General features: G+C 42.6%; 1 protein-coding gene across 3 annotated transcripts in view; it reads left to right on the forward strand.

Annotated features, from left to right (window-relative positions):
* The window catches only part of LOC142217416 (melanopsin-B-like), a 140,236-nt gene that overhangs the window by 105,085 nt on the left and 20,263 nt on the right, over positions 1-14,888 (forward strand). For all 3 annotated transcript variants that reach the window (XM_075285657.1, XM_075285665.1, XM_075285674.1), the window contains one exon: positions 3,094-3,268. In XM_075285657.1, coding sequence (XP_075141758.1) covers positions 3,094-3,268 — 175 coding nt within the window. The remainder of the gene's footprint in view (positions 1-3,093; positions 3,269-14,888) is intronic.

Genomic DNA, 14,888 nt, shown 5'->3' on the forward strand with positions numbered 1-14,888 from the left:
AAGGATAATGTTTTCCACCTGCTGGTATTTGCGCATATTTTATATGAGGAATTAATAAAGAAAGCATATTGGAAAATTGTGTAACTTTTCAATATGCAAACAATGACATTTGTCTCATTACCCCTTTCTGATATTTGCTGGGTCTTTAAAGATGTACTGTACAGCGAAGACTCAGCGCTAATACCCAAGATTGCAATCAGAGTAGCATTGCTACCTCCTAAGGCCCCAAAAAGTTAAAAAAAAAAGTCCACAGGGCCAGTCTCCATCAGATCTGTACCTTTGTCATTGCAGACCAGCTTCAGCATGGCAAGATTGTGGTAGCCAATTTGTTCCTAAGATGGCTGGGAGCCTTATGAAGGCTTCCAGGTTTGTCATAGGTATATTACTACTGAGGCTGCTCTATAACCAACCTCAATAGTAATGCAGTGAAAGTCCCATAGACTGCAATATAGTTGTATTACAGTCTATGGGACCTGCAATCAAAAGATTGCAGCTTCCAGCCTCCTAAGGGGAGGGGGGGGGGGGGGGGGCTAATAAAAATAGTAATAAATAAATAACTGAGTTTAAAAAAAATATATATTAAAAAACCCCTAAAAATTCAAATCACCCCCCTTTCCCTATAATACATGTAAAAGAAACAAAAAGAATGACTTTGAAACATACACACATGCCCCCTCTACAACCTTTGATAAAAATTTGAGTAAAAAGTGATCAAAGCAACAGATGTTCCGCAAAAAAGTATAACTATAAATAACATCTGGGCCCACAAAAAAGATGCCCTATGCACCCCTGTATACGGAAATATGAAAAAAGGTAAGGGTGTCAGAATATGGCGACTTCACGCTACTGTTACGCTACTGTTCAGAAGTCCTGTCAGGCTGATACAAAGCCTGAACAGAAAAGAACAGTGTTAAGACCCACCCCTGGCTCTGCCTGGTGTCTGCCCCTCCTTAGGATAAGCCATCAATATTAGATCTGCGGAGGTCAAGCAGCAGCAAGTTTAGGTACTGCAACAGTGTCACACTAAAGCTTATAGGTCAAGCGTGAAGTATATAATCCTGCAGCTACACATTGTATGGCAAGTATGCAGTATGCAGTGGCGTAACTACCGTGGTAGCAGCAGTAGCAGCTGCCACAGGGCCCGTCCCATTAGGGGGCCCGGTGACAGCCGCTACCGCTGCGTTTTTTTTTTAAATAAGCTGTTACGAGCCCTATTCACTTGCCGATCCTGGCTGGGCCGGGATCGGCAAGTGACACCGCGGGCCCCACAGGGGCTATCATTATACTCGGGGGTCTTTGCAGACCCCCGAGTATAATGACCGGCGGATCGGGAGAGGTAATAAACATAAAAAACTGTTACTTACCTCTCCGCGATCCTGCCAGGCCTCCGTCCTACTGTTGTCTGACGTCTCTGACGTCACATGAACCCGGCATGCTTCCCGGGTCATGTGACGTCCGACGTCATTAACGAAGGACGCGAGCGGTGGTCAGCACAGGAGGACAGCACAGCACAGGAGCCGGGGAACAGGTAAGAAGCAACAGTGTTTTTTTTTTTAATGTTTTTATTCCCCGGGTCTCCGATTATTATACTCTGGGGTCTGAAAAGACCCCAGAGTATAATAATTGTTTATGGGTGTCCACAGAGGGACACTATTGGGGTTAATACTGTGTGCAGGGGCCACTATTGGGGTTAAAACTGTGTGCAGGGGCACTATTGGGGTTAATACTGTGTGCAGGGGCCACTATTGGGGTTAATACTGTGTGCAGGGGCCACTATTGGGGTTAATACTGTGTGCAGGGGCCACTATTGGGGTTAATACTGTGTGCAGGGGCCCCTATTGGGGTTAATACTGTGTACAGGGGCCAGTAAGGGACATAATAGAGTGCGGAGGAGGGGGTCAGTCGAGGTCTTCGGCGTCAGTTGGGATGGGGGGGGCCCATGTCAAAAGTTCGCCACGGGGCCCCGCCATTCCTAGTTACGCCACTGGCAGTATGGTTAGCAGTATGCAGACATTACTTGTTCCAAAACAGCTCATCTGTGGGTAACCCCGTTAAATTTTCGGTTCACCATCACTGGTCGCAGTTTGCCTTGCTGAAGGGATTATATGAATTTCTGACACATGGCTGCTCCAGTAAATTATTGACCAGAGCATTCATGTCACAGGAGTCACTGGTGGGGATATAAAACTTGCCAGTACTGCCAGTACAGAGGTACCGTGTCCCACCATCAGGGGCACGGGAATTGCAGTTTTAACTGCAGAGACAACGTTTCCCATATCAATATCCTCCTGGTGAGCTAGTTTCCCTAGCGAAACGCCGCGTAGAGGGGAAACCAGGGACCTCTAAAGTAAATGGGGAGGACCTGATAACTTTGTATAGCAGAGAAATTGGAGACTAAATAACCCTGGGGCCGTGCTGTATCTGGGCTCCTATGAGGCTGTAGGGTAGACATTTTGACTAACACTACACAGGGAGAGATGGAACTATGGCTTGTGGCTAGGCTGCAGTGCTAGGAAGTGCTCCAGACGTTATTACTGGTATACTGTGGATGCAATGCTAAATACAGGCTCCACAATATAGAAATACCTAGCAGCATATGTGAACATCAAAACGTTGTGATGAATGGAGCTATTTAAGGTCTGGCTGGGACCAGTTGTTCCACAGCCAGCCTTGCATATGTAATAAATAGACCACAGAGCTTTCATTCACCCGTTGGGAGATGTTGATTGCTACCTGATCAACTGGGTCTCTGTTCTCTGCATTTGTTAGTACCCAGATATCAAGGGGTAAACTGTGTGGTTCTCAACAAACTATCTGAGAGCTACATATGGGAAAAAAGATATTTTGTAGATGACTGTATAGGGAAGGCAATAAAAATATTAATTGTTGCCTGATAATAGTGAAGTCATACTGCAATTGTGTTATCATTTTATTTAGGCTAATTTTAAACAAATATCATTAAAAGTTATGTTTTAGTATTATTTACTCCTACAGTGATCCTGTTTTCTTAGAGTGTTTCATAGTTTTTGATATGACACAAATTGAAATGAAAACTGGTTTTTAGCAATATAATAAAGTAATTTATCTTCCTAGGGAAACTATTCACAAAACTGTACCATGTCTTCGATTCCTCATCAGACTGCCTAAAAAGGACAGTATGTCTACAAGCACTTTTGAATCTTCATTCAGAGGATCGGTATACAGTCGCCAATCCCTAGCTTTAAGGAAAAAGAACAGCTGCATTTCTACAGTATCTACTGCAGAAACAGTAAGTTCAACTTTTTGAATCACACCACCTAGTGGAAATTGTAGGTATGGCTGGGATAAATGAGCAGAGCATATTATTAGAGTACGTAAACATTTACCCACTGATGTACTTTATGTACTGTCCAACCTCTTCCAGTTATTCCAGACACAATATGAGCTAGTTTTACACTGTACATATGCTATATAAAGTTCATATATGGGAAAGTTTTGGTTCTTTTTAATTTTATTTTTATGCATCTTATTAACAGGATTTGTTGATTTCCAAAACAAATTTTAAAGGCTTATTTATTTATTTATTTATTTATTTATTTTAATGGCCTATCCTCAAGATAGGCCATAAATATATGATTGATTGATTGATTGATTGATTGATATCTGGGCTCCATTCCAATCATCTGTATGGAGCCACTTTTGGTGACGGTCCTGACTTCATTGGTAGCTGACTTGCAGTGAAGGCACTGAGCCGCTAGACAACAGACGGAGATTTCTGCTTACAGCACTGTACTGGACAGGCCACTATCGATCATATATTTATGGCCTATCCTGAGGATAAGCCATAAAAAATAAGCCTGTATAACCCCTTTATTATGTAATGTTTATAAATAGGAATAGTTATTTGTTCACCATTGTACTGTTCAACCACTTCTAGTTATTCCACACACTATATAAACTAGCTGTATACTGTGCATACACTGTATAATGTTCATATACAGTATATGAAAGTTTTTGTTTTATCTTTATGCCTCTTCTTAACAAGATACATTGATTTCCTAATCACGACAAATCTTACTATGCAACTGTTGATAATAGAAATATTCGTAGTCCCCGAAGGTTGCATCCAATAGGGATATCACACTGAGCAAATGGCCTTTGGTTTTCAGCACATCACTATCTGTCCAGGCATTGACCTGCACTATTTAATGTTGTTGTGGGAAGGGAACAGATAATGATGGCTAAAAATACTGCACTGGAAACTCTTTGCATTGCCTAGTGTGCTGTAAATTATTCACTTTTAATGACAACTATGCTCTAAAGAGTGTTACAATACTATTTCACATGTAAAATGAGCTATGATTTGTGATTCATGACAATGAAAAGACATAGAAAATAAAGAAATCTACAGCTTACCTGTGCTGCACAAAGACATTCAAGGATATCAGTCTTGGATACCAAACAACAGGTACACATCATGGAGATGCAGATCTGAAAGCACTGAAAACTATCTAGTTTACTGTCAGTTCTGCTCTGAAACTACAAGTTCTGCTATTCAACAAGTCTGTGGTGGAAGATTGCTGTAAAACATCAACACAGAAAATTGTATCTGTACAAATGATGTTCTTCAATGCTGATGGCAAAGTACTCTAAAGTGACCCAGGGCGCAAATCTGTAACTCAACATTTATATTACATGTAAAATTTTAATAGAACTCTGATAAATGAAGGGGCATGCAAAAATTGTAAGACCCCCTGTAGTGATACAGAATTGACCCCATCCCACTGTGGTTGGACCCAGAGTTGTTTTCAATAAGTTGGGTTTTTTTTTAACATTATTTTAGTAAACATTTTAGACAATTACACAAAGAAAAAGGATAACCAAATAGGTAGAGAATAAGGAAGGGTTAGGGAATGAGGATGCTATCCAGGGGGCACGGCTCTAAGTCAGAGTGGGAGATTAAGGGCTCGTTCACATCTGCACCCAGGTGTCCGTTCTGCAGGTTTCCGTTTCCTGCATAAAACAGAGCAGGATACGGAAACCTGCAGGAGTCTTTCTCACCCATTCATTTGAATGGGTGAGAAAGATGTCCGGCCGTGAGCGGCGGTGAGCGTTTTATGCTCTCCGCCATGAAACCGGGTTTTTTAATCTGGACACAGAGTCGGACATGCAGTACTCTGTGTCCGGATTAAAAAAAACGGTTTCGCGGCGGAGAGCATAAGATGCTCACCGCCACTCACGGCCGGACCCGGTCTTGCATGCAGAAGACGGAAACCACAGAACGGAGACCAGAACGCAGGTGTGAACCTAGCATAAGACATTCTGTGGTAAAGCAACTTCAGTTCTGAATATAATAATCATAGGCGGCTGAGAACCAAAATGCTACCTGAAGCGAGTGCAAGTCCAACTCAGCACTTGGTCCGTATGAGCACAGATATGGCTTATTCCAGGGTGTCTGGAAGCCAATATTAATCCTGTGAAGATTCTCTTGAGTGTGGTAAAGAAGAATCTGGAGTGTGTGTGTGGGGGGATGGGAATGGACTGAAAGAGATATAAGAGGCGAGGAAGATCATTCATTTTCAGAATATTACTTCTACCCAACCAGGAGCAATATTTAGGTTCCCAAGTGTTGAGGTTCTTTTCTATCATCCATAGGAGTGGGGTGTACTTCAGGGCATAATTGTCCATGGAGTTGACTGATATATATACATGAAGAAAAAGATGTCCGGCAACTCTCCGATAAAATATAACTTTTAATGATAATGTCATAAAATGACAAAAATTGACATAGTACAGAAAAAAGGAAAATAATAAACCCCCTAAAAAAACGCAGACGCGTTTTTTTAGGGGGTTTATTATTTTCCTTTTTTCTGTACTATGTCAATTTTTGTCATTTTATGACATTATCATTAAAAGTTATATTTTATCGGAGAGTTGCCGGACATCTTTTTCTTCATGTATATTTGAACATTCGACACTCTCGGAATAGAGTGTCTGTGCCGTGCACCCCGGACTATATGTGATACAGCCGATGGAACCAAGCATTATGTAGGTGAGCTGAACCTTTCCTTTTTTGAATGTTTTTTTTGACTGATATATGTAGGACCAAGTACTTCACAGCTTGTAGTTGCCATGAGGAGGTATATGAAACTTAAAGTGTGCAGGTAGGGTGATGATAGATTGAGTAATATACAACAGGACATCGTCCGCAAAGGCTGAGCACTTCAGGTGGAGCCTATCCACACATATTCCCTGTGTGCTAGGGTCTTTCCTAAAAGAGATTAGAAGCTCCATCTTTATATAGTCTATAGTGCGTTCAATTATCGCAAGTAGAGGAGATAGAACACCATTAACCTTAAAGTGAGCTTGCAGTGAGTTATATAGTGCCCATATACAGGTTAACATTGAACATCCAAAACCATTCTGACACAATGTGGCCTCTAGGAGCTGTGGTCAAATGGCTTCTCAGCGTCCAGGTATAAAAACAGACAGGGTATCTTAAATGGTTTGACAGAGAAGGTCTTTAGAGTGTTATCTTGAGATTCTCTAGTGGGCACAAACCCCACTTGATTTGGGTGGATTAGGAAAGTCTGTTCCCTTTGTTAAAGAGTTTTGCAAGTAATTTGGTGTCAGTAATTATGACGGAGATTATTTTGTAATTAGAGCATATTTGGAGGCCAATATTGTGGCAAGCCTTTATCTGTTCTCCTAATGTGTGTGCCTGCAAAGCTTGCTTATGTTGGGACTGCAGGATACTCAATTTTGTCAACAGGGTTTTCACGGATTGTGAAGTCACTTTCTTCTTTCAGGACCTGTGTTTGATTAGTATCCATGTAAAACATATTTAAGGGTTTCCCATTTCAGTGCCGGGGAAGAAGTTGTTATGGTCTTGGGATCTCTGACTATGGACTGGTCCCTGACTGATAACCTCTCAGTCAAGTTTAAGGAAAAACACAAAAGAAAAACAAAAACAAGAGTATGAGCCATTTGGACTATCTTGTGTGTGATACTCCTAATCCCTGCTTTGCACACTAGAAGTAGTTGTGGGCCCGACTGACTAACCTGAGTGGGCGCGAACACAGCTGGAGAAAAAACTCACCTACAAGGGAAACAGAAAACATGACTTGTTTCACATTTAGGAAGGAAAGGAAAAAGTCCCCCACAGGTGTCCGACTGGACTAATGGTGAATGTGAGGGAACACAAAGTATAGAGGAGAAAATAAACGTGAAGCACAGAAATACTGACACTATGCAAAGCGATAGGATGAACAGAACTTAATATCACACAACAAAAACCCTACGAAAAGTCTAACCATCCAAGCAGTAAAAAGGCTAGGGTTCACGGTAACCGGAACAACTATGCTTGGATAAAAATGCTCAATACTTAGCCAATTTCCAAATAGTATGAAAAGGCAGCAAAGAAGGCTGAATGGGCCAGGACTCAGAAATAGATGAATAAGCAGTTTCAGCCAGACAGACCATTTTGGGAACACAGGAAAATGAAGTTTAAGACCGGCACCTCACAGCATGCACAGTGGATTTCTTTTACTTACTTTTATTTTTTGGTAGAGTTGGAAGGGACCTCAAGGGCCATCGGGTCCAACCACCTGCGAGTGCAGGTTTTCCTAAATCATCCCAGCTATATGTTTATCCAGATTCCGCTTGAAGATTTCCATTGATGGAGCGCCCACCACCTCCCGTGGCAGCCTATTCCACTCTCTCACTACCCTCACTGTCAGAAAGTTTTTCCTAATGTCTAATCTGTATCTCTTTCCCTTTAGTTTCATCCCATTGCTTCTTGTACTTCCTTGTGCTAATGAGAATAGGGTAGATCCCTCTGCACTGTGACTACCTTTCAGATATTTGTAGACTGCTATTAAATCTCCCCTCAGCCTTCTCTTCTGCAAACTAAACAATCCCAATTCTTTTAGCTGCTCCTCATAGGACATGGTTTGCAGACCTTCCACCATTTTGGTTGCTCTTCTCTGGACTTGCTCCAATATATCTATGTCTTTCTTGAATTGAGGCGCCCAGAACTGTACACAGTATTCCAGGTGTGGTCTGTCCAGGGAAGAGTACAGTGGAATAATGACCTCTCTTGATCTAGATTCAATGCTTGTCTTAATACATCCCAGAATTTTATTAGCCTTTTTTGCAGCAGCACCGCACTGTTGGCTCATGTTGAATTTCAATAGTAAAGAGAAGGAGTAACCGGAGAGGGTATAGGAAGCAGCACTAAGAACCGCCCACAGCCTGTAATGAGTTCTCAGCACTGCAGAGGACTTAACCCCTTCAGAGGCAAAGACACACTAAGGCACTGACCCACAATGCAACTCATCAAGTGATCCATGCATGAGTGCTACTGCAGAAATAGCATACCCAGTGTGAACATTCCCCTGCAGCCGTTCAGACACTCTGTGCCTGAACCTAACAGGCTGAGACTGCAAAGACCGGGTCATAACAGACGTACCATGTTCATGATCAGTTATGAAATGTGCTTCAGTTGCTTTGGATCTGTGAGACATGCAGGGTCAAGTAAAAGATACTCAATAAGTCACGTAAAGGCTTTATCCTCAATTGAAAGAGAGTTGAAAGGAGCACTTGTTGGTGTGTGGGCCAAAGGGTGAATTCACACTGAGTAAACGCTAGCTTATTCTGAACGTAAAACACGTTCAGAATAAGCGGCGTCTAAAGCAGCTCCATTCATTTCTATGGGAGCGGGGATACGAGCGCTCCCCATAGAAATGAATGGTCTGCTTCTTTCACTCCGTGCAGTCCCATTGAAGTGAATGGGGAGTGCCGGCGTGTACGCTCCGGCATGAGCAGAGCTTGCCGTATACGCCGGCACTCCCCATTCACTTCAATGGGACTGCACGGAGTGAAAGAAGCAGCCCATTCATTTCTATGGGGAGCGCTCGTATCCCCGCTCCCATAGAAATGAATGGAGCTGCTTTAGACGCCGCTTATTCTGAACGTGTTTTACGTTCAGAATAAGCTAGCGTTTACTCAGTGTGAATGCACCCAAAAAGTGTATTTTCCAATGGAAGAGAAGACCACTGATGTAAGAAGTCTGTGATGAGAGTAGATGTAATCAAGTCACCTATATGAACCGTGTACATGGGATAAATAGGTGTAATCTGTATTGTCAGGATGCATTAGACACCATGTATCACACAAGTGCATGGTATGGAATTCCTTCATCAGTATATTCAGCTTATTGTAGGCTAGGGGAGATCTACCAGAGGTCATTTCAACAAGGGGGTTCCTAGTCAGGCTGAGATCATTGCACAGTAGGAGGTGGTCTGTGTAAAAATTTTACATTTCTTCAAGGTTTTGAGTAAAATGGAATCTGGTTACCATTTTGGACATATACATTTGCTATCGTGAAAATCAAAACACTCTTAGATTTACTCTCTAGGTTGCTGCTATGAGACCATGTGGGGTAGTATTTATTACATTATTTCAGGACACTACAGAATTGTGTTTCCTGCAAACAACACATGGGATCTGCTCTAATACACTAGCCTTCACGTCATTGCACGGTCGGCTTTCTAGCGATATATAAAACTGCACGTTCATAAAAATATGAAAGGGTCTCTTTGACCCCAATTTTTCATTTCCACAAATACCCCACAAGTGGATATAAACTTCACAAGATTTTTTTGCACTGGGACATGTAAATGAAAATTGTTTTTTTTTTCCCGATATATGATCCATTTAGCCCCATATTTTTATAAATATTGTATTCAGACCAAGTGGCATATTCTTCAATGCAGTTATGCTATAAAACTGTAACTCAGTAGGAGCTGCAAAATCTCTATGCAGTGAACTCACTAGTGGAGGCTTCAAAAATAACAGTATAATCATGTGAAGTAGCAAGAGCAGCAAGAGCAGCTAGCTGCCAGATCGCCCTTTCATAAATGGCTTGGCCTTCCCTGGAAGGTCGGGGAACACTAAATATAGATAACACATGATCGAATAAAAAACAATTTTATCTTCTTTCCTCTTTTATCATTAAATTCAAGCTTTCAAAACGTAACAACAATCCAAGTAATGCAGAAAAATACAAATGTTCTAGCATGTAATGGTACTTGGCTTTTTTGCCATTCCTGTAGCTTGGATGTTACCTTTGCTACACGCATGTCTATCCCCAATATACCCTGAGTAAGAACTTTACTGACAAAGTCCATCAGCATTAGCATTGCTCCTGTCGATCTTTATTTGAGTTCTCGAGCAGTGGGTTGAAGTATCACTAGACTGCCAAAGTTACGCTCTAGAGAAAAACAGTTCAAGCTGACAGAAAATATGAAGTCTGTGGTGTTAAGTTCTATAAATCCTGTCAAGGTTAAAAGGCTGAAGCTTCTGACGGTAAAGCACAGACTGATAAATATATTTTCACTGTAGAAAATAATTTTAAAAAATCCTTTTTGTTTTCAATCACTTAATAGGAATCCACACATAAGAAGATTAATGCATTAGATATGTTTTAATTTTTTATAAGTAGTTCATTTAATTTGCTCTTTAAAGCTGAAAGAGAAATGATGGGTGAGATATTTTTACAGATTAACAAAAACATTAAAGTATAATTTTTCTAAACTACATAAAAAGTTGGTTGAAAAATAAACAAATATGGCATAATTGTTAATTGCATAATAGGCTTTATAGAGTGTAAAATGAAGCTATACTAATAAAGCATAATTTATAATCTTCATAAATACATATAAATTCAAAGTTTGGTTAATAAGAATAAAGCCTAAAAGTTCTAAACTACAAAAACCCTACATAGATTACTCTCTCTTTACTTTAAAGGGAAACACCATCTTTTACTATGAATGGTAGCAGATTGGGATAAGTCCGGCATCTTCGCAGTTTATTATCAAACGTTTAGCTAATCATTTTTAGCTTTGATTATATTCTCAGTTTACTCTCATTCTATGCCTTTGAAGAACATTTCAGAAGTAGAATAGCTGCTGCTGATTGGTATTATATTTTACTAGCAGGAGGACCCGACTTTGCACGGGTATATTACATTTTTTGTTTGTATATTGGCCCCATAAGAATTGTCCAATTTTGCACTGGTATATTTTTTATGTCGTTTGTGTGTGTCCATAAGCATCACGTGATCATGTGTATCTCATTTTGGATATCAGTGAAAAACCTTTGATCAGTTGTTATGGATACCTGGAGTAAAGCTGTGTGTATGTGACCTTGTGCAACAGTGTCATCCACAGTGCCCTGCTTCTTTAAAGCTGACGTACAGCAGTGAAGAAAAATGGCTGGGTTGCTATGGAAACCTGGAGTAAAACTCTAATGTTTCGTACTCTGTGCAGAGCCATCTATCTAATCCTCCCTGTGTGGTATTGTGTGAAGAGGGGCGTATCTAATCCTCCGGTGTGTGGAACTGTGTGCAGATGTGCGTATCTAATCCTCTCCTATGCAGTACTGTATGTAAATGCACATATTTAATCCTTTGGCATGTGGTACTGTCTGAAGACGTGCATATCTAATCCTCCAGCATGTGGTACTGTTTGAAGATATGCGTATCTAATCCTCCAGCATGTGGTACTGTGTGCAGAGGCACATATCTAATCCTTCTCCGTGTGGCATTGTGTGCAGTGGCGTGTATCTAATCCTCTGGCGTGTTGTACTGTGTGCAGATGCGCGTATCTAATCCTTCCCCATGTAGTACTGTGTGTACACGCAAGTATCTAATACTTGTTGGTGTAGTACCGTGTGCAAATGCACATATCTAATCTTCCCCTGTGTGGTATTGTGTGAAGAGGCGCTTATCTAATCCTCCGACAAGTGAAACTGTGTGCAGACGTGCTTATCTAATCCTCTGGCATGTGGTACTGTGTGCTGAGATGCGTATGTAATTCTCCGGCGTGTGGTATTGTGTGCAGATGTATCTAATCCTGCCCTGTGTGGTACTGTGTGCAGACGCAGGTATCTAATCCTCACCTATGTAGTATTGTGTGCAGTGGCGCGTATCTAATCCTCCAGCATGTGGTATTGTGTGGAGAGGCGCGTATCTAATCCTCTGGCGTTTGGTACTGTGTGCAGAGGCACGTATCTAATCCTCCCCCCATGTGGTATTGTGTGCAGTGGCGTGTATCTAATCCTCCAGTGTGTGGTATTGTGTGAAGATGCATGTATCCAATCCCCTGGCGGGTGATAATGTGTGCAGACATGCGTATCTAATTCTCTGGCGTGTGGAAATGTGTGCAGACGCACATATCTAATCCTATGGGATGTGGTACTATGTGCAGATGTGCGTATCCAATCCTCCTCCATGTGGTACTGTGTGTAGATGCACGTATCTAATCCTCTGGCATTAATACTATGTGAAGACATGCATATCTAAACCTCCGGCATGTTGAACTGTGTGTAGATGTGCATATCTAATCCTCCCCTGTGTGGTATTGTGTGAAGAGGTGCGTATCTAATCCTCTCCCGTGTGGTACTTTGTGCAGACACACATATCTAATCTTTCAGCGTGTGGAACTGTGTGCAGATGCGCATATCAAATCCTCGGTCGTGTGGTATTGTGTGAAGATGCACGTATCTAATCCTCCCCTGTGTGGTATTGTGTGAAGAGGTGCGTATCTAATCCTACGGTGTGTGAAACTGTGTGTAGATGCGCGTATCTAATCCTATGGCATGTGGTACTGTGTGAAGACATGCGTATCTAATCCTCTGGCGTGTTGAACTGTGTGCAGATGTGTGTATCTAATCCTCCCCATGTGGTACTTTGTGCAGACAAACGTATCTAATCCTTCAGCGTGTGGAACTGTGTGCAGATGCACATATCAAATCCTCCCCTGTGTGGTATTGTGTGAAGAGGTATCGAATCCTACGGCATGTGGAACTGTGTGTAAATGCGTGTATCTAATCCTACAGCATGTGATACTGAGTGCAGATGCATGTATCTAATCCTATAGCGTGTACAACAGTGTGCAGATGCACGTATCTAATCCTCTGGCGTGTGGAAATGTGTGCAGATGCACGTATCTAATCCTACGGCATGTGGTACTGTGTGCAGACATGCATATTTAATCCTCTGGTGTGTGGAACTGTGTGCAGATCCGCGTATCCAATCCTCTGGCATGTGGTACTGTGTGCAGATGCATGTATCCAATCCCCCGACGTGTGGTAATGTGAGCAGACGTGCGTATCTAATCCTCCTCCATGTGAAACTGTGTGCAGACGCGTGTATCTAATGCTACGGCATGTGGTACTGTGCGCAGATGTGTGTATCTAAACCTATGGTGTGTAGAACTGTGTGCAGACGCGCGTATCTAATCCTCTGGCATGTGGTACTGTGTGTAGACACGCGTATCTAATCCTCCCCTGTGTGGTACTGTGTGCTGGGATGCATATCTAATTCTTTGGCGTGTGGTACTGTGTGCAGAGGTATGTATTTAATCCTCCAAAGTGTGGTACTGTGTGCAGATGAAGAGGTGCGTATCTAATGTACGTATGTAATTCTACGGCACGTGGTACTGTGTGCAGACACGTGTATCTAATCCTATGGCGTGTACAACTTTGTGCAGACGTGAGTATCTAATACTACGGCATGTGGTACTGTGTGAAAACATGCGTATCTAATCCTCCCCCATGAGGTACTTTGTGCAGACAGACGTATCTAATCCTTCAGCGTGTGGAACTGAGTGCAGACACACATATCGAATCCTCGGTCGTGTGGTACTGTGTGCAGACGTGTATATCTAATCCTCTGGCATGTAGAACTGTCTGCAGATGCACGTATCTAATCCTCCCCTGTGTGGTATTATGTGAAGAGGCGCGTATCTAATTCTATGGTGTGTGGAACTGTTTGCAGGCGGGTGTATCTAATCCTATGGCGTGTACAACCAGCGCCGCACCTCCCATGAGGCGACCTGAAGCGAGCGCTTCAGGCGGCGCTATGTCAGGACCCCAGGGAGGGCGGCATTTTTGATTATCTAAGTCAGTCCAGGAAATCTGTCCTGGATTGGCTTGCGGTGGTTTGGGGAGGCCACTGGAGCAGCGCTGCTCCAGCAGCCTCCCCTCACGCTCAGCTTCCCCTCACGCTCGGTCTTCTCCATGCCTGCTCTCTGCCTGCGAAAGGTGCTAAGCCTCGCCCCCTTCACGTCGTCACGCCCCTTTGCTCCGCCCCCTCCTCCGGGGGGGGCGCGGCTTTCTGTAGTTCACCTCGGGCGGCGAAAGGGGTAGGTTCACCCCTGTGTACAACTGTGTGCAGATGCGCCTATCTAATCCTCTGGTGTGTGGAACTGTATACAGATGCACGTATCCAATCCTCTGGCATGTGGTACTGTGTGCATACACATGTATCCAATCCCTCGGCGTGTGGTACTGTGTGCAGACGTGTGTATTTAATCCTTCGGCATGTGGAACTGTGTACAGATGCACGTATCTAATCCTTAAGTGTGTGGAACTGTGTGCAGACGCATGTATCTAATTCTCTGTCGTGTGATACTGTGTGCTGATCTGTGTATCTAATCCTCTGATGCGTGTATCTCAGTTTGGATATCAGTGTTGGATTGTGCATGTGGAATGACCGTGTGTATTGCAGGGTTGAATATTAGTGAAAGACTTGCAGGTTTGTATTGGCTAAGGGGGGGAGGCATTGTGTTGGGAATGCTGTATCTCAGCAACGGTACTTCCAAGCGAGTTGGAGTCTCATCTTAAACCTTCCCGGATACCTGAAGTATCTCTGTACCAAATTTGGTGAAGATCGGTCCAGTCATTTGGTCGCGCATAAAGAACAGACAGACAAGAATTCATTTTTATAAGATAGAGAGATATTAATATATACCGTATATACTCGAGTATAAGCCGAATTGTTCAGCCCAGTTTTTGTGCTGAAAAAGCCCCCCTCAGCTCATACTCGAGTCAGGAATTTTTTTTTT

This window comes from Leptodactylus fuscus, chromosome 1 (genome assembly GCF_031893055.1).
Source record: "Leptodactylus fuscus isolate aLepFus1 chromosome 1, aLepFus1.hap2, whole genome shotgun sequence".
In the NCBI taxonomy this organism is placed as follows: domain Eukaryota; kingdom Metazoa; phylum Chordata; class Amphibia; order Anura; family Leptodactylidae; genus Leptodactylus; species Leptodactylus fuscus.